The 17,938-nt window shown below is 39.8% G+C and overlaps 4 protein-coding genes and 1 pseudogene across 4 annotated transcripts in view; 2 read left to right on the top strand and 3 right to left on the bottom strand.

Annotated features, from left to right (window-relative positions):
- Nucleotides 1–17,938, top strand: part of LOC136256296 (DNA repair and recombination protein RAD54-like) — a 34,380-nt gene that overhangs the window by 10,593 nt on the left and 5,849 nt on the right. The window contains exons 10-16 of the mRNA XM_066049221.1: nucleotides 397–449; nucleotides 14,629–14,847; nucleotides 14,933–15,083; nucleotides 15,521–15,627; nucleotides 15,677–15,749; nucleotides 16,126–16,284; nucleotides 17,027–17,137. Of these exons, the coding sequence (XP_065905293.1) occupies nucleotides 397–449; nucleotides 14,629–14,847; nucleotides 14,933–15,083; nucleotides 15,521–15,627; nucleotides 15,677–15,749; nucleotides 16,126–16,284; nucleotides 17,027–17,137 (873 nt within the window). The remainder of the gene's footprint in view (nucleotides 1–396; nucleotides 450–14,628; nucleotides 14,848–14,932; nucleotides 15,084–15,520; nucleotides 15,628–15,676; nucleotides 15,750–16,125; nucleotides 16,285–17,026; nucleotides 17,138–17,938) is intronic.
- On the bottom strand, nucleotides 1,512–2,686 carry LOC136256304 (uncharacterized; annotated as a pseudogene).
- On the bottom strand, nucleotides 4,265–7,401 carry LOC136256301 (uncharacterized). The gene is made up of 2 exons (XM_066049230.1): nucleotides 7,141–7,401; nucleotides 4,265–5,260 (listed from the first exon to the last, which is right to left on the bottom strand). The coding sequence occupies exons 1-2, from the start codon at nucleotides 7,369–7,371 to the stop codon at nucleotides 4,376–4,378; spliced, it is 1,116 nt and encodes a 371-aa protein (XP_065905302.1). The 5' UTR covers nucleotides 7,372–7,401; the 3' UTR covers nucleotides 4,265–4,375.
- On the bottom strand, nucleotides 10,441–12,137 carry LOC136256300 (uncharacterized). Its single transcript, XM_066049229.1, has 2 exons — nucleotides 11,501–12,137; nucleotides 10,441–11,401 (listed from the first exon to the last, which is right to left on the bottom strand). Exons 1-2 carry the CDS (start codon nucleotides 11,729–11,731, stop codon nucleotides 10,508–10,510), a joined length of 1,125 nt encoding a protein of 374 aa, XP_065905301.1. The 5' UTR covers nucleotides 11,732–12,137; the 3' UTR covers nucleotides 10,441–10,507.
- On the top strand, nucleotides 11,771–13,291 carry LOC136256299 (uncharacterized). The gene is made up of 2 exons (XM_066049228.1): nucleotides 11,771–12,072; nucleotides 12,274–13,291. The coding sequence occupies exons 1-2, from the start codon at nucleotides 11,818–11,820 to the stop codon at nucleotides 13,159–13,161; spliced, it is 1,143 nt and encodes a 380-aa protein (XP_065905300.1). The 5' UTR covers nucleotides 11,771–11,817; the 3' UTR covers nucleotides 13,162–13,291.

Here is a 17,938-nt window from a genome sequence, read left to right on the forward strand (position 1 = left end):
AAAAGACAAGGTGCAAAGGGCCTACACTCATCGGAACCCCAAAAGGCACATCCCACTGATGAGTTTTTTATTGTGGCGTAAAACGGTGACCATGCACTGCTTCATTTGGCCTCTAGGTTTGCGACTGCAGTCAGTGAGTGAGTAAATTTCAAATATTGGCTATTTAAAAATCTATATCTGGTCATCGGTAAGTGTTTTCTTGTTTTTTAATGCTGTATTTCATGTTATATGGACAAATATTATTCTGTAATTCATGGTGTAAGATGTCTCTAGGATGATTTTTGAAGGTGGTATTTTAGGCGGTGTGCATCATTTTTGGGGGATCCCTACTTAAACAGTACTACCGTACTGTTTGATTATTCACTATTGTGTTATATTCAATTTTTTTTGGTACAGCTACTCCATTAATAGACAAGGTTGTCGTGGTAACACCATCTAGTCTTGTTAGAGTAAGTGTATAGAGTAGTGTAGAGCAATTTAATGTGTTTATGACATGTTTTAACAAACAAGTAAAATGTGTTATTTGCTACTAGACACAGTGTACTTGAAATAATGTATGCAACAGGAAATTTTGATGGGACAACTTTAAAGTGTTAAGATCCATGACTTTGAGATTTCAAGAGTTGGCTTGTCAACTTTTCTTTCTATCAAAATTTCTTGTCGTGCAATTCGTGATTTGGTTGGTGGGAATATATTTGGCAATTCTGTTACAACTTGATTGGCAGACTCTTAACTTGGCAATTAGGTTGCTCACGGAATGTTGTGGGAGATCAAGTCATCACTGGGTCTACATTATTCACATTTCAGTTACATGTTTCAGACTCCTTGTATTCACAGGCTTTAAGCCTTCTAACAGGTCCCTAGTGGGATAACATTCACAGAACAGAACATTGGAATGATAAACAATATTGGCAGTGTTTCAACAGATATGCAAAAAACAAAATTGTCAATCCACCAAATTAAATTCCTCGGCACTTATACAACATAATAATTAATATATACTTAGAGCCCATATCTTGATTAGCATCCTGATTGTCACAATTGTAAGTCAAAAGGTATAGGGATGCTTTTAAGCTAGTGAAATTGAATGGCTGCTTTAATACGGTACTGTACCATATAGGAGAATTATTATAGGATTAGAATTCCTGTGAATGATGGAAAAAAATATTGGTGATTTTGTAGATTAGCTGCTATCTGTGAACCCCCACATCCATCCCATTGAAATTTGCAACTTGATCAAAATATTGTGTTAAATTTTCCCCCTTGATATCACGATTCAGAAATCCACATCCACTAGTAGTTGGTGTACACCTCTCTATAGTGGACACTAGCACACCAATGGCAACACTGTAATAGAACACAAACCCATGGGGTGTGGTCACTATACACCCTGCTGTAATTGTTGCATAGATCCAGACCAAAGTTTTTATCCTTATTATAGATCCAGGTTTTCCTCTTTACCTGGAAGGTTTAACAAGTTTTGTTACAGTTTTAGGTACTGTGTTATATAGTGAGAGTTTGCAAAATTATTTATGACAAATATTATAATGTATACCAATTTATGTGAGTTCCTAACTCTAATCAAAAAGTTTTATTTTTATTATTGTGGACAGCAGATGGTCCGTGTTCTTCATATTCACTTTTGGAGGTGACAATGTTCAGTAACACTTAATGACCCCACTATTGACCCACCGATCAATGGTGACAACTTGCATTGTGGTGGAGCAACAACCTTAACATGTCTTGATGGTTCTAGGGCAGTGATCTCCTTTGAGAGCCTCTCACAAAATCCTGTCATCAATGTACCACCACCAGATACTACAATATTGCTGTAGAGGTGTTTACGTAACTCTTCAGAATCTTGGGAACTCCTCAATATGGCTCTGTTTACCATCTCATGTATCCCATAGGTGAGATTGAGGGGTGTGGAGTAGGGTCTGAACATAGCCTCAGGGCAGGTGAAACATTCCCTACCCAAATCAATGTTCCTTCCATCTGGGAGCTTGTAAGACTTTGCCTTAGGTGATACCAGTTCTTTCTGATAATCATCTACAACATAGCAACAATGTTCTTTGATTTGTTCAACAGTGTAATAGTCAGTGTTGTGTAGTTCCCTCCTAGCCATTAACTTTGTCATCAAATAGTTGGTGATATCTCTCCCGGCTACATCCTGCCGCTCCACTGCATCATGACATTGTACACGTTTGGATGTCTTCTTGGTTATGGTGACTGCACACAGGTCACCTCCTCTCCAATTTCCAACACCAAAGCTTCCACATGCCCTGAGCCATACAACGACAATGCTGACATGTTACAAGCACAAATCGCTGGTACCCTAAATGTCTCAAACATCACTTCAGCCATTTTTTCACAATGTGTCCTTGGAGTGAGGGCATGCTCTGTAGCTACAATGGAGTATTCTTCAGTCGACTTGACACGTAGCTCCTTGTAGAAGGAATGATGCCATATCTGTGGAAACAGACAGTACTCAAAAAGTGTACAAGGGGGCGGGGTGGGAAGTACCCCCTACAATCCGAGTCCACCAAACTAGCTACTACACAGGAAGGGCTCACCTTTTCCATATCGTCCCAGTTTGTTATCAGTCCTCGTTGTATGGGGCAAACGATGTCCAGTTCACTTCGCTTACTAAAAGCTTCAAAACATCGCTACTACCCGGCCTTCATCCCACCACACAAGGGATGCAACATCTTGGTGTGTCGTCACCAGCAAAACCAGCTAAATATTTGTATGAGCCATTATCAATAACTAGACATTTTCCTTCGTCGTCATCCATATCGCATAATTTTTGTCGCAATTAAAAGCCTAAAGCGAAATTTTGTGCTGTGGCCCCTTGTTTTTTTCACTGGTAGCTGAGTATAGCCATCCAGCACCTTTTAAAACTGGTAACTAGTCTAAGAGCATTGCATTCTGTGTCAGCTATGTATTTATTTTAAAAATCCATCCGAAACTAAGGCCAATGAAACTTGATTACCAGTTTCTCGCTCAGATTTTTGAAATTTTGATGCAGGTGGGCACTTATTCATTATTTTCCAATTATTTTCCAAAAACACAACACACATCTCAAACATGAAGATTTCTGCAAAAGAAACAGTGAGGTCTACAGTGATTACTCTTGTATTAAACAGCTAAAGTACGTTACTAATCATATAACAAGTGATTTTTCCATTAGAGTATAGCTGATTGCTCTACTAGATCATTTCGATCTGAAATACTAATAATGAAATTCCATGCAGACAATGACACGAAACTGCTAATCAAGTTTCATTGGCCTAATAATTATACTTATGTGGCCTAACTTGTGAACCCTGATGAACCCAAATATAGAGCCTTTTCATCTCCTTGACAACTGTCATATTGTTGAACAATTTTGCATGCAGTGGGCCTATGGACAAGTTGAAAGTAGCCAATCTGCGTAAACCATTAACAACTTGGTATCAGGTAATAATTAACACATAAAATGCATGCTAACCTGTAAATCAGTCCCCGAACGCTCGATACTGTACTGATGTTCATAAATGTGGTCAAAATATGGTACAATAAGCAAAAAAATATGGTGCCAATTTTGGTTGTCAAGGAGATGGAAAAGCTCAATAGCTGGATACTGACAAGTGCTACAGCAATCACTGTTTGACACATAGATTACTCTGCAGCCAGCAGAAATTAATGTTTTTATTTTACCAGTCTTGAACTTAGTTGAGTTTGGCCTGAGAAACATGAAATTTAGTTGCAGTGGTCTAAGCACAAACTACCAAAATGGAAATGGCCACTCTGTGTGACCGCAGTCAAACGAAAAGCAAAAAAGGTCAATTTTACAGGAAGGATGACGTTTAAGCAGAATTGTCAAAACTGCACTAAGCAATATGTACACAGTATAGTGAAAATACACAGTTAACGGTCAAGACAAGATTTCGACATAAGCTACCAGTCAAAATCAATTTTACCTGGTTACAAATTGTAGTAGTGTGACACTACTTCATACATACAACTACACTAACTATATTTCACATCATACTTATCTACACCCAGAGCCACTCGTGGAAAAAGCACCATCAAATTTTTGCATTGTTGCCAGTCATCTACTAAACATAGAACCTCATGTAATGGTCTGATCACTGAAAATGATTGTACTTTTAGAGTTAGATGAACAGTGTACTGCATGTAAATGAATGGGCTTCATTTACTCCACTAATTCACTACATGAACACTTGTGATTGAACTGTAACAGTGTCCCATGACTGAACTATTTAAACTAGTGATGTTGAATGACTACAATTAATATAAGATTTGATATATTTCTTTGGAAATGTTAGTAAACTAGTGTACAAGAGTTTGTTTATTTATCTGAATACACACATCAAATAATTCTTTTATTATGGTGCACAGAAGATGGTCCACATTCTTCGTATTCACTTTTGGAAGTGGCAAACTTTGGAAAGCCACTTAATGACCCCACTATTGACCCACCGATCCATGGTGACAACTTGCGTTCTGGTGGAGCAACAACCTTAACATGTTTTGTTGGTGCTAGGGCAGTGATCTCCTTTGAGAGCCTCTCACAAAATCCCGTCATCAATGTACCACCACCAGATACTAGAATATTGCTGTAGAGGTGTTTGCCTGACTCTTCAGCGTCTTGGGAACTTCTCAGTAATGCTCTGTTTACCATCTCGTGTACCCCATAGGTGAGATTGAGGGGTGTGGAGTAGGGTCTGAACATAGCCTCAGGGCAGGTGAAACATTCCCTACCCAAATCAATGTTCCTTCCATCTGGGAGCTTGTAAGACTTTGCTTTAGGTGATACCAGTTCTTTTTGATAATCATCTGCAACATAGCAATAGTATTCTTTGATTTTTTCAACAGAGTAATAGTCAATGTTTCGTAGTTCCCTCCTAGCCATTAACTTTGTCATCAAATAATTTGTGATGTCCCTCCCGGCTACATCCTGCCGCTCCACTGCATCATGACATTGCAGACGTCTAGCTGCCTCCCTGGTTACAGTGACTGCACATGTCACCTCTTCACCAATTTCCAACACCACAGCCTCACCACGCCCTGAGGCATACAATGACAAGGCTGATGTGTTACAAGCACAAAACGCTGGTACCCTAAATGTCTCAAACATCATTTCAGCCATTTTCTCACGATGTGATCTTGGAATGAGTGCAGGTTCTGATGTTATGATGGAGTATTCTTCAGTTGACTTGACACGTAGCTCCTTGTAGAAGGAATGATGCCATATCTGTGGAAATAAGTGAGATTAGCAAGTTGGAAACTAGTGCCCTTTTGGGAGATTACCAGATTTCAGTGATAAGGAAGTGAGGTAAGGTGCCAAAATCAGCTACAAACTTTCAAAGATGTGTGCTCATACTTAACTTTCAAAAGTAGGGGGTAACTAACTCAGAAAATTGTCGACGATATTTGGAATTTGGCCATCGTATTCCATATTTCATTTCAAATTTCAGCAAATTTGATATTTCAATCCGAATTTCAATGGTGAAATTTCAGTTAAAACCTCGGTATTTTACTTAAGAAGCCAACCACAATCTTGCTTGTCACTTGATAGCTATTTTACTAAGATATGCAGAAAGTATCCAGAAATATTAGGCATTTGACAATTTCAACAGTTTGATCGACAATATTTCACTCAGTGACGGACGGACCCCTTGCTTTCAAGCCTTCTTGCAGGAAAGTTTTTTGGCGCACCCACATACAACAAGAAATTTTTGTGGCGGCATTAAATTTTGTGGATTGCCAAAAATTAGTGGTTTTTTTGCACAACAATTTCTGTAGTTGAGATATCAATCTCTAGACTGTTCCATAGACTACATTGGCTTAAAATTTATGGATAATATGTCTACAAAATCCACAAAAATTAAAACAACAACTCATTTTAAAACAAAACAAAATATAGGGTACAACAACTACGTGACTATCTACTTACTCTACTTACTACTATAGGGGAATACAACTAAAGGCTAAGGGCATCAATGTCCTGAAGTACCCTCAGGATCATTCTGGCATTGTTCAACCATAATGCAACAGAAAGTTGCTGAAGTAGATTATTCCTTGTAAGGAACACCACTGCGAGGAGTAGTAGGGTCGGCAATCATACACAATGTCAAATGGAATCCACACTACAAAACACTTGACCACTAAGGCCAGGCAAGCTTGAATAATTGTTTCTCATCCCCGCCTGCATCCCTTTTTACCCCACCGCCTCTAATTTCATTATAGAGGACTTGCAGCGTGACGTAAATCATCGTAATTGCTAAGCAATCGCAGCTGTCGGCCATGTTTCGGGACAGTGTTGTGGCTGAAAGGCGCTTTCTCGGGATTTGGTACAGGCTGTAATGAAGCGAATCAGTGTTGAGCTGTGTTGTAAATACCACCCAGCTCGTTAAAAACAGCGAAGAAGTTAGAATTGATGAGTAATGTATTGAAATTTAATTAGCCACCTATTTCACAAAGCCAATGATAAGATCTTCTATTTCGAAACCAGCCCTGCCTCCCAGTGTCACTATACCCAGCGCTTAGTGAACAAATCTCGTTACCTTTGTTCTGACCCAATATGTGCCATAGAAAGTTGTCCTGAAACATGTCCGCCTAGCAACTGTTGCTTCACGCGTGCAAGTCCTCTATTGCTGTTATCAATCACATGCACACGTATTTTGGTGCTAAGACGGCTGGCTATCATTTTACAGCACAGTAAATCTCACTTATACCTCAGAAACAGTGATAAAACGTAAGTACTAGCTAAAAGGCTTTAGTTAACCTTTATAATAACAGACAGCTTGATTTGGGGGTGTTTTCTTTAACAATGAATAATGAAAACTGACCTCCCGCCCGCATGGAAATCCGAATTTTTGTGGATGAGAAACAAGTAATCATGTTTGCCTGGCCTAAGAGAATAAATTCAGATCCCGCTTTCTTCACAGCTACCAAATGCTTCTCATCCTTGGCTACCTCTCCAGCTGCAGCAGGCACCCCAGCACAGGAAGCAGAGAAAACAGGCTGAGTAGTGCTATGTATGCTGTTGAAGTCCACGATTTTTTAAAGCCCACGAAAATTTCTTGCCTTACGGCAAGTTTCTACATATGAGTACAAACGGGAAGGGCTCACCTTCTCCATATCGTCCCAGTTTGTTATCAGTCCTCGCTGTATGGGGCAAGCAATGTCCAGTTCACTTCGCTTGTTAAACGCTTCATCTCCGCACAAAACATCGCTACTACCCGGCCTCCGTCCCGCCACGCAACGGATACAACATCTTGGCGCATCATCACCAGCAAAACCAGCTAAATACCTGTATGCGCCGGTATCAATCACTATGCATTTTTCTTCATCGTCATCCATATCGCATTCCTATTATTATCGCAATTAAAAGTTAACGCGAAAATTTGCGCTTAATTAACAATCTGTTTACGTCATTTTAAGTAATTAAGTGAATAAACACAAAAACAAGCTAACTATATGGTTATTACTAGGCTGAACTTTATACTCCCTCAATCTTGGGCTGCAGTGTTTTCTTGTTTGGGGATTGTGTGTCTATGCAGAGTTTTGTAGGTCTACTTAGGCTCTAGGTTAGCAGGGGCGGTTCCAGGGAGAGGGGCACAAACAAGTTCAGATCCACACACCGTTAAAAGGGGGACCCACAGTATACAACTAGCCATAATCTGTTATAGTTGATAGCAAATAATCACCTCTCAGTGAGTGTTTCACTGTTGAATTTTACCATTTAGGCCATTGCAGAAGGTTGTGAAGTCTTAAAACTGTTACAAAAGTTATTAAATGGTTTAAACACCCGCCACAATAATAATAGAGGCGTTTAGTGAACACAAAGGTGCTGGATGACAGTTTGGTTTAGATGAATCTGCAGTAAAGGAGGTGGTATGTTTGCCTTTTAAGTATTCAATGTGTCAGTATTACTTGAGAAATAAACTGATCTTACCCTTACTGGAATCTTACAAGATATACAGCTAGCTGTTCCTAAAAGGAAAGGACAGAGGAAGGGGGGCGTTTACCCTAAATGCCTCATGCTAGATCCACCATTTTGGTTAGCCATGTATTTCTTCGTTTTCAGTTTGGTTCTAGAGAAAGGGAGTGCCATTAAGGCCGGATTACACAACCTCCCTACAATAACAATGGGGGCTCAAATGAAAATGTGAACATATTATAGCTTATCTTGCCAGCTACTGTATGTATCAACATTGCAAATTGCTACATGATTTTGTTCTACAGAGTGTAGTTGCGTAGTTGGTGTAGAGGAAACTTGAGAGCTACATTCCTATCAAAATCATGAACATACAGTCCTAACATTAGCACTCGAGAACTCTTAACTGAAAGGTCCAGGGTTCAATTCCTACCCATGACATTTTGTTTTTTCTCAGTGTTACCTTTTTGTTACCTTTTGTGCATATTTACAATGCTTACTCACCTTGTATCTTTGTATGTATTTTGTATGAAATGAAATGCTTGTTATATCTGGTTACCTCACAAAGTTTATTGTAAGCTTCTTCATTCTCGCTACACCATGTTGAATGCCATGATGTAGGGAAAGCTTCAACTGTATTCCATAGCAAACTACAGGACAAACAGTTCAGCTGGTATAGTATCTCCCTGAAGTTGTTATGGTTACTGTAGTGAGGCTGCAGGTGTGAATCCAGCCACAGGTATAACTTTTTATCATTTTACATAGCATGGAGAACGTTGGAATGTTTCACCTGCCTTGAGGCATTGGTTAATCCCTCACAAAGTCGCATTAAAGGTTAACTTGTGCTTAATTTTAAAAGTTGAATATGTATAATTATGTAGTTTTTTTTTTTTAAGTAACAAGTCAGCTATCAAAACAACCAAGCTGTGAAAAGGGGTGCAGCCCCCCAAAAGAGCTATGGTGAAAAAGATGTGAAATCAAACAGTAACTGATCGCTCTAATGGAGTCATTTATTTCTCAGCTGACTGCTCTATTAGAGTAGTTAGCTGACTGCTCTGTTGGAGTATCTTGATGTTAATACACACAGTTGGTTTTGTCAATGGCTTTAATCTGATTCTTCTAAACCACTGAAAAGATGATTAATCCATCTGTACACCAATTTTCAGTTCATTTCCCAGAGTGGTTTGTCTGGTAGGCGTGGCAAATTATTGTATTTTAATAGCAAATCTCAATCATATGATTGTTACACTGTTGGTCTTGTGTTGTATCTTCATTGTCTTTAGCTTGATTTCTACCAAACCACAAAAGGTTTGAGGTTCAATAGTTAACCTACCCACGTACCAATTTTCAGCTTCTTGCTATATAAGTAGTTTGCCTTGAGTAATTGTTAATAACAATAACTCCGCAACCTTTAATTATTCCAACTAATCTTGGTGCCAAGATTCAACTTTAAATCCACCTTATGTGTGCCAAATTTCAAGGCAATCAAGCAACAAGCTTGCGAGTTATAGCAGGTTTTGTAAGTGTCCAAAAAGTGTGATAAAAATAAGAAGAAACAAAAAATTTAAGCCAATTTTTCAAGTCTCATACACTGGTGTAACTCAGGAATGCTTGAAGTGATTTTGTTCAAATTTGGTATTTGGACTGCTGAAAGTGGAGGGCAATTCTACAGCAAAAATCACCCCAGACAGCACAGATACGTATGCATGAAAACGTCAATATACACACTGGTGCGACATGCCAGCTTCTTGAGCCAAACAACACACTATTATGTGTCTTGATAAGACAAATTTTATAACTACAATTTTAGCTACTAAACTAGTTACTAAATGCCATGTTTTTGAGGCAAAATGGATGGCTCCCATGTGAGAAAATGAAACTCTTTAGTGATTGTGTACAACTTTGAGAAATCACTATGTTGAGTGAGTTATGAGTTAATTAACTCTTGCTTATACTTATAAATCCAATTCAATCCTGGGTTAGCTCTGCAGTGCAAACTAACGAGTAGCTGGAGTTTAATGACCCTTTTTCTTCCGGCTGGGAAGCAGTTTTACTAAACAATAAATAAAATAACTCCTTGTGTTGTTTGGCTTGTGACTCACTCTTACCTCACACATTCACAAAAATAACGTAAAATATTTTAGTGCAATTTCGTGGACCTTTTACCCTCTAGTAGTAACCCTACAGGTTAAAAAAATCCAGCTGTTCCCGGCTATTTTATGTGAAGTGGTATACATGCTAAGACTTCCTCAGTGAAGTTACTTTATTTCCTTTGCTTAGCTACCTATGACTGCTTGTGTACAACTATACTAGCACTTTACTTTAAGAGACCACATGAGTTTTATTTTTGGGATTCATGACCCAAAGACATCAAACTTCTCTAATAGAACAGTCACTTTCTGGTGTTCAGGTTATCAGGGTCTGGTTGTACTTTAATCGCCCATATACTTACATGCAGTCAGCACCAGTCTCTGTAGTCTAAGTACCATGGCTAAAGTGTGTCTTGTTTTAGGGTATAGTAAGGCAAATAAACATACCTGAATTACAATATTTATACAACTAATTTTTGTCAAATAAGTTTTTATTATGGTGCACAGCAGATGGTCCACGTTCTTCATATTCACTTTTAGAAGTGGCAAACTTTGGAAAGAGGCTCAATGACCCCACTATTGACCCACCAATCCAAGTTGAAAATTTACGTTCTGGTGGAGCAACAACCTTCACTATCCTTGATGGTGCTAGGGCAGTGATCTCCTTTGAGAGCCTCTCACAAAATCCTGTCATCAATGTACCACCACCAGATACTAGAATATTAGAGTAGAGGTGTTTGCATAACTCTTCAGAGTCTTGGGAACTCCTCAATATGGCTCTGTTTACCATCTCGTGTACCCCATAGGTGAGATTGAGGGGTGTGGAGTAGGGTCTGAACATAGCCTCAGGGCAGGCGAAACATTCCCTACCCAAATCAATGTTCCTTCCATCTGGGAGCTTGTAAGACTTTGCCTTAGGTGATACCAGTTCTTTCTGATAATCATCTGCAACATAACAACACTGTTCTTTGATTTGTTCAACAGTGTAATAGTCAATGTTGTGTAGTTCCCTCCTAGCCATCAACTTTGTCATCAAATAGTTGGTAATGTCAGTTCCGCCTACATCCTGCCGCTCCACCGCATCATGACATTGTACACGTCCACCTGCCTCCCTGGTTACAGCAACAGCACACGTTACCCCTTCACCAATTTCCAACACCACAGCCTCACCACGCCCTGAGGCATACAATGACAATGCTGAGGTGTTACAAGCACAAAACGCTGGTACCCTAAATGTCTCAAACATCACTTCAGCCATTTTCTCACGATGTGATCTTGGAGTGAGTGCAGGTTCTGATGTTATGATGGAGTATTCTTCAGTTGACTTGACACGTAGCTCCTTGTAGAAGGAATGATGCCATATCTGGAAAGGAATGGAATTGACATATGTGCATAAAGTGGGGGGGGCAAAACTGCTCCCACACCACACTCAATGACTAGAGTATAAAAGAGCAGGGCTCACCTTTTCCATATCGTCCCAGTTTGTTATCAGTCCTCGTTGTATGGGGCAAGTGATGTCTAGTTCACTTCGCTTGTTAAACGCTTCATCTCCGCACAAAACATCGCTACTACCCGGCCTCCGCCCTGCCACACAACGAAAATAGCATCTTGGCCCGTCGTCACCAGCAAAACCAGCTAAATAGTTACAGGCGCCATTATCAATCACTATCACCTTTTCTTCATCATCTTCCATATCGCATTACTTTTGTCGCAATTAAATATGTACGTGAATAAAAATAAAAAATCTAGTATATTCATAAAATCACGGATCATTTCCTAATGTCGGAAGACGAGGAAGACTTCAATAGTATCGTTATTGATAATGGCTCCTACAAACTGCTGGCTGGTTTCGGAGGGGATGTCAGCCCGAAATGTATCATGAAATGTCTTGCAGGGAGTCCGCCTGGCGCGCCGGACAACTTCGTGTGCGGGGACGAGGCGTACAAGCTGGCACACGAGCACGGACAACAGCACGTGGACGTGAAGTGCCCTATACAGCGAGGGATAGTGACGGACTGGGACAGCATGGAAAAGGTGAAGGAAAGCTAGTCTTGCATGGCCAGACCGCTTTTTCTCCATGGAGCGCTTTATCCATTGCAAATTTTTTTTATAAGCGCCAGCTTAGAATTTATTTTTAAAAATGGACGTTTAATTTTGCAGGGCGCTTCCATTGCAACAATTGTGGTCTGGTCACGCGAGTTTGACTTGAATAGTGTGCACAATCCTTTCCTGTAGATGTGGAGTTATGCCTTCACCCATGAGCTCCAGCTACAGACAGTTGAAGAGCATGCTATAGTAATGACAGAGGCACCGCTTAACCCTCAGAGCCACAGGGAAAAGATAGCAGAAATCATGTTTGAGACTTACAAAGTGCCGTCACTCTATGTCACCAGCCCGGCAGTGTTGTCATTGTATGCCTCAGGGCGTGTGGAGGGTGTGGTACTTGATAGTGGTGAGTCAGTGACATGTGCGGCCCCAATCACAGGGTCTGTGGACAATGGTCTACACTGTTTGGATGCCATTGAGAGACAGGATGTAGCTGGACGAGATGTGGTAGAATATTTATTGACCAAGCTAATACCCAGGAGAGACTTGCAGCCACTGAACTACTACACTGCTAGAGAGATCAAGGAAAAATGTTGTTATATTGCTGAAGATTATCAGAAAGAGATTGAAGCACCTAAGAAAATTAATTACAGTCTCCCAGATGGTAGGAACGTTGAATTAGGCAGGGAATGTTTCACCTGCCCTGAGGCACTGTTTAAACCCTACTCCACGCCCCTTAATCTCACCTATGGTATACACGAGATGGTTAACAGAGCCATATTAAGGTGTTCACAACAATCTGAACAGCTACAAAAATCTCTCTTCTCTAATATAATACTATCAGGAGCAGGCACCATGCTGCTTGGTTTATCTCAGAGAATGCAGCGAGAGTTGGAAAGTCTTGCACCTCCTGGTGTTCCTGTTAAAGTAATCGCTCCACCAGAGAGACGTAGCTCAGCATGGATCGGTGGCTCGATTGTGGGTTCTCTTAGCATATACCAGAAGGTGGCCACTACTAAGGATGAGTACAAAGAGTATGGACCATCTGCTATTCATCGCAAGAATACTCTAAACTGATACAAGTGTGTTCCCTTTATAGTATGTTGGGGTCACTTATTTTTATATGTAGAAAACTCTATTATTTTATATTTAGCACTGGTGTCCTTTGTTTTACTGTTTTGCCATTCAAAACTGTCTTATAGTGAAACCTCTGTAACTGACACTTCAAGTTAAGGATGCAATGGCAAGAAATAAATAGTTTACAACTCTGTCACAAGATAGACGCATCATATTGCACAGTTTAAGCATGTACTAAATTCAAGTTTAACCACAGGTTAAACAGTGTTAACTAGAAGGTTCTTACATTCATATATAACTCTAATTCTTATATCTACTAAAGCTAGCAAGAACACAGTATGGTCATCATGTGCACTGGGCATTAAAAATCTCCCTGCCTACAAGTTACTTAGTGACATTCAACAAACAAGTTGTAGTGAGTTGAGAAGCTGCTGTTTTTCCCTCCCTCCCTAATATATTTAATTTTCCGTTGATATACCTAATCTGGTATATTCAATGTGACATGTGTTTCAGGGTGTTTAGCTTTCATGGGCTGTTTACTCCACATGAGTTTGGCACTGGTTTTTGACCTTTCTACCCTGGCTCACCTGTCTGTGTATGTATAGTAATAGTGTTGGTTGTTGCTGGAACCACTACTAGTTAACTGAAAATACTTTGCAGCTTTTTTTTGCTAAAAATTTATTTCCTAGAGCTAAATTTCCTCTTACCCTAAATTATCTGTCCCTTACCATATATCTGGAAATTTTCACATTATGTATATTTCATGGTTGTGTTCTTTGTCAGGATTTTCACATTTTAAATTCCATGTGACTATTGCTTGATTTTTGTTCTGAACCAAGTAGTACCATAGCAACAATCCCTATGGGGAATGATCACCGAGATATTAGTAGATGTGATATCTACATGTAGCACTAGCTCTTTGCTGCATGTCGACACCCGTGGTTCATACATGTCATAACATTTCATGGTAGCTTTACTAACCATGAGAAACATGCCCAGGGATTTTTCTAGAAAAAAAATTCAGGAGGGGCAATTCAAGCTTTCCAAAATTTGAGGGGGGGGGGGGGGCAGAACTTAAGTCACCTAAAATTTACTTATAAAATTTATCATTTTTTATCATTGAACCATAGTTCAGGGGGGGGATGCCCCCCCCCCCCCCCCCCCCCCCCCCTTAAAAAATCCCTGTGTGCCGCAATAATTTCTGGGTATACATGGTATCTACTGGTGTAGTTTGTTATTAGAGTCTTTGAACAGAACTTTGCAAGCAATTCACTTATCTGAACACTTTTATCATTGCCCGAGATCATATTATGGTCGACTGTGTTAAAGGTACATAGTCCATTCTCTCTAACATTTTATTTGTTGTTCATTACAGAACCATAGTCCATTCTCTCTAACATTTTATTTGTTGTTCATTACAGAACCATAGTCCATTCTCTCTAACATTTTATTTGTTGTTCATTACAGAACTGGTACAAAGAGGTAGACAAGTGGCTAGCAGGGAGAGTAGGCGTGTTACCCATTGATACTGGCTCCAAGGAGGAGATTGATCGTAAGCTGACTGGTTTCCTGGCCCAGCAAGGCCGTCATGTGTCCCAGGCAGTATTAGTGATCTCGTATGAGACTCTACGTATGCACTCTGAGGTCATGCATAGTCGACAGGTTGGCTTGGTGATCTGTGATGAGGTAAGTACTCAGCAACCAATATAGGTACTATACTATACATACATTCCACCATTCATATGGTGGTTGTTCTATTATGTCACTACAGGGTCACAGATTGAAGAACTCTGAGAACCAGACATATGCTGCTATCAGCCAGCTAAAGACCAATCGTAGGATCCTACTATCAGGGACTCCTATACAGAATGACTTGTTGGAGTACTTCAGTCTAGTACACTTTGTAAATGTTGGAATACTAGGTGAGTATATGGGTGAGGAGTGTGTGGCATTATTATTTATTATTATTATTATCTAACTCATCCAAATAGGAAGGGGTGGCATATACAGGGTGAGTGTATGGAGTATTAGAGGTAATGGCTATTTTCCTGACACTTGTCCAGCCACTTATTTGGTCAGAAAAATTATTTTATTGTGTACTTTTCAATGGGGAACCAGTAGTAGTTTCTATCTTCGAAATATGGCCATCTACTGCAGTTTTTCTCTTTCCAATGTATAGAGTAGACCAGTTGGGTCCAAAATCTTTGTCATTAATAATTATGGAGATGTTTTTTATCTATTGTATCCTAAATTCGGAGAGTCCTTTAAGAGAGCACGTGTATGCTGTGCTCTGTTTCTATAGTAATGAGTATTGTAAGATGTACCTATCAGGCCTAATTTTTATATATCTTCTATACAGGTACTGTGTCAGAGTTCAAGAAGAACTTTGAGACACCAATCCTACGTGGTCGTGATGCCAGTGCTAGCGATGCTGTGCACAAGAGAGGCAATGAGAAGCTACAAGAGGTGTGGTGTAGTGTTGTTTCTGCCCCTCTTGTTAATGTACTCCTCGTAGCTGGCATCCATTGTTAACAAATGTATTATTAGAAGAACATCTTCTATCTTGTCCAAATATCTCCCTGTGAAGAGTAAGTTAATGTGTGTTGTGTGTGTGTGTGTGTGTGTTCTTGAGGAGTATAGCAGCAACCCAGTGTACTGCTTGACTGTTCTATTAGAGTAGTTGAATGTCTTGCTTTAATTACAAAGAGATTTAATCTTTTGTGTACTGTAATTTTGTGCTCTGTACGATAATACAGTGGATCTGAATGTCAATGTTAGTTTTCCAAATGCCTAAAAATGACTGTTCTATTATAATTTGTCAGCAGGTGTGTGCTGTATTAGAGTACTTGCTCTATGTAAATGAACACCTGTTTGATTGATGTACTTTTCAGCTAAACAAAGCCCTCCCCCTGTGTTAGTTGAGATGATCAACCTGTCACTGTTACTTCTCCCCCTATACTATAGTTGAACAGGTGGTATGCTGCAGACTGACCCCACTACAGTCACTACTCTACAAACACTTTGTCCACTCCAAGGCTGCCAGCAAGGCCCTGCAAGGGAAGAGTGGTAAAGTAACTGCCTCCTCTTTGGCAGCCATTACACACCTGAAGAAATTGTGTAATCGTAAGTGTTTATGTGTAGTGACTAGCTACTTGTAGTGATGTCTCCATGTAACCAAAACAGCTGAGCTGCTAAAAGTCCATCAAGTTGTGACATTATTACAGTACAGTCTGTCACACACACACCCCTACACCCTTACAAAATAAACTACTAAAGTGACAGTTGTGGGCATTTCATTTGGAATTGTTTGTGTTTTTTTGGCATTTCTGAGTGACTGTTTTATTAGAGTATCTCATATGTTGTTGTCACTTCTTGTATTTCCTTCAAAGTTTCCAAGGTTTGTACCTTGACAGTTTACTGAGGTATGCATGACTGCACATAACTCATTATATCTGTATGAAACTAGGGAAGTTAAAGAGAGTCTAATGTATGCTGCTTTGAGGTAACATTTGTGAGTTACCCACTTAAGAATAAGACTACAAAATAGTCGGACTGAATTTCACTCAACTTTGGTAGGAAAGTGTCCCACCCTAAGGAAAATTTTCGATGTACAAACGTTTTGTTTTACAACTGAGTTATGAAGTTACAAATCATGTTTTTTCTGATTTTGACTTGTCTGTCATGTGCCTGCACTGGCTTCCATGTATGGTATGGGTATGTACATGTATGGTACACTACTCACACGCACACACGCACGCACACACACACACACACACACACACACACACACACACACACACACACACACACACACACACACACACACACACACAACACACGCATCACAGTTTCACTCCCTTCCCAGATCCATTACTAATATATGACAAGGCACTGGAGGGTGATGAAGGGTTTGAAGGAGCACTAGAGCACTACCCCAGCTCCTTCAACCCCAAGAAGATACAACCTGAATTCTCTGGTAAGAATATTGTAGTGTTACTAGCTATACCACCAATGATCTTTATATATCACAACTCTTTTCTATTGTGTATGCACTTTTTTGTGCAGCCATTAAATCCTTTAACATGTGGTGTACACCCATTGTGTACTTGTACATGGTGTCCACACCTTCACCTGTGAGACATGGTACAACCTCCTGCAAGTTACTAGTACCTCAGGAGGATTTGCCTGCACTGTACCTGAGTAGCACCATTGTGTCCCAAGTGTTATGAGTAGGTATGACCTTATAAGAACAGCAGCTGAACATACTTACATGTAATTTGTGTTGTCAATGATTCCACTATTATGATCAGGTCCTAACTACACAGTATCCATAATTTAGTCCTAAATGTTGTGCCTGTCTGCCATTTGTAGTAGCAGGCTGGGTCGTCAGTTATAATACTATTGTAACAGTATTGTTATACTAATTTAGTTGTGACCAAATTAGTAAATGCTGGTAGCCAGATGGCATATCTCTCCATATAAGGAGTACCTATTATATTCTGTGTAACCTGTTGACACCCACACATCTTGTTACTGTATAATGTTCAGCTTGTGTTAAGCTTACAATGGTCTAAGCAAAATGTTGTTATACAGGATTTGTCTGGTAAGTGAGTAGACTTTCCAGTGTACATACAGTAGTACACTAAGCCCATCTTAAAGAGGTTTACTCTTCTACGGGTAATTCTATGGAGCCAGACCCCATTGAGACTTTTTAAAAGAAAATATTGCTTTGAATAAATTGTGTCCCGACTATGACACAATATAATGTAACATCTCA

The sequence above is a fragment of the Dysidea avara genome, chromosome 5, assembly GCF_963678975.1.
Source record: "Dysidea avara chromosome 5, odDysAvar1.4, whole genome shotgun sequence".
NCBI classification, from domain to species: domain Eukaryota; kingdom Metazoa; phylum Porifera; class Demospongiae; order Dictyoceratida; family Dysideidae; genus Dysidea; species Dysidea avara.

Bases quoted from the DNA above. Each gene is read 5' to 3' on its own strand.
- LOC136256301 (XM_066049230.1), bottom strand. From the start codon at position 7,371: ATGGATGACGATGAAGAAAAATGCATAGTGATTGATACCGGCGCATAC. The intron at 5,261-7,140 runs GTGAGCCCTTCC...TTATTTCCACAG, and splicing joins ACTGGGACGATATGGAGAAG to ATATGGCATCATTCCTTCTA.
- LOC136256299 (XM_066049228.1), top strand. From the start codon at position 11,818: ATGTCGGAAGACGAGGAAGACTTCAATAGTATCGTTATTGATAATGGC. The intron at 12,073-12,273 runs GTGAAGGAAAGC...CCTTTCCTGTAG, and splicing joins ACTGGGACAGCATGGAAAAG to ATGTGGAGTTATGCCTTCAC.
- LOC136256300 (XM_066049229.1), bottom strand. From the start codon at position 11,731: ATGGAAGATGATGAAGAAAAGGTGATAGTGATTGATAATGGCGCCTGT. The intron at 11,402-11,500 runs GTGAGCCCTGCT...ATTCCTTTCCAG, and splicing joins ACTGGGACGATATGGAAAAG to ATATGGCATCATTCCTTCTA.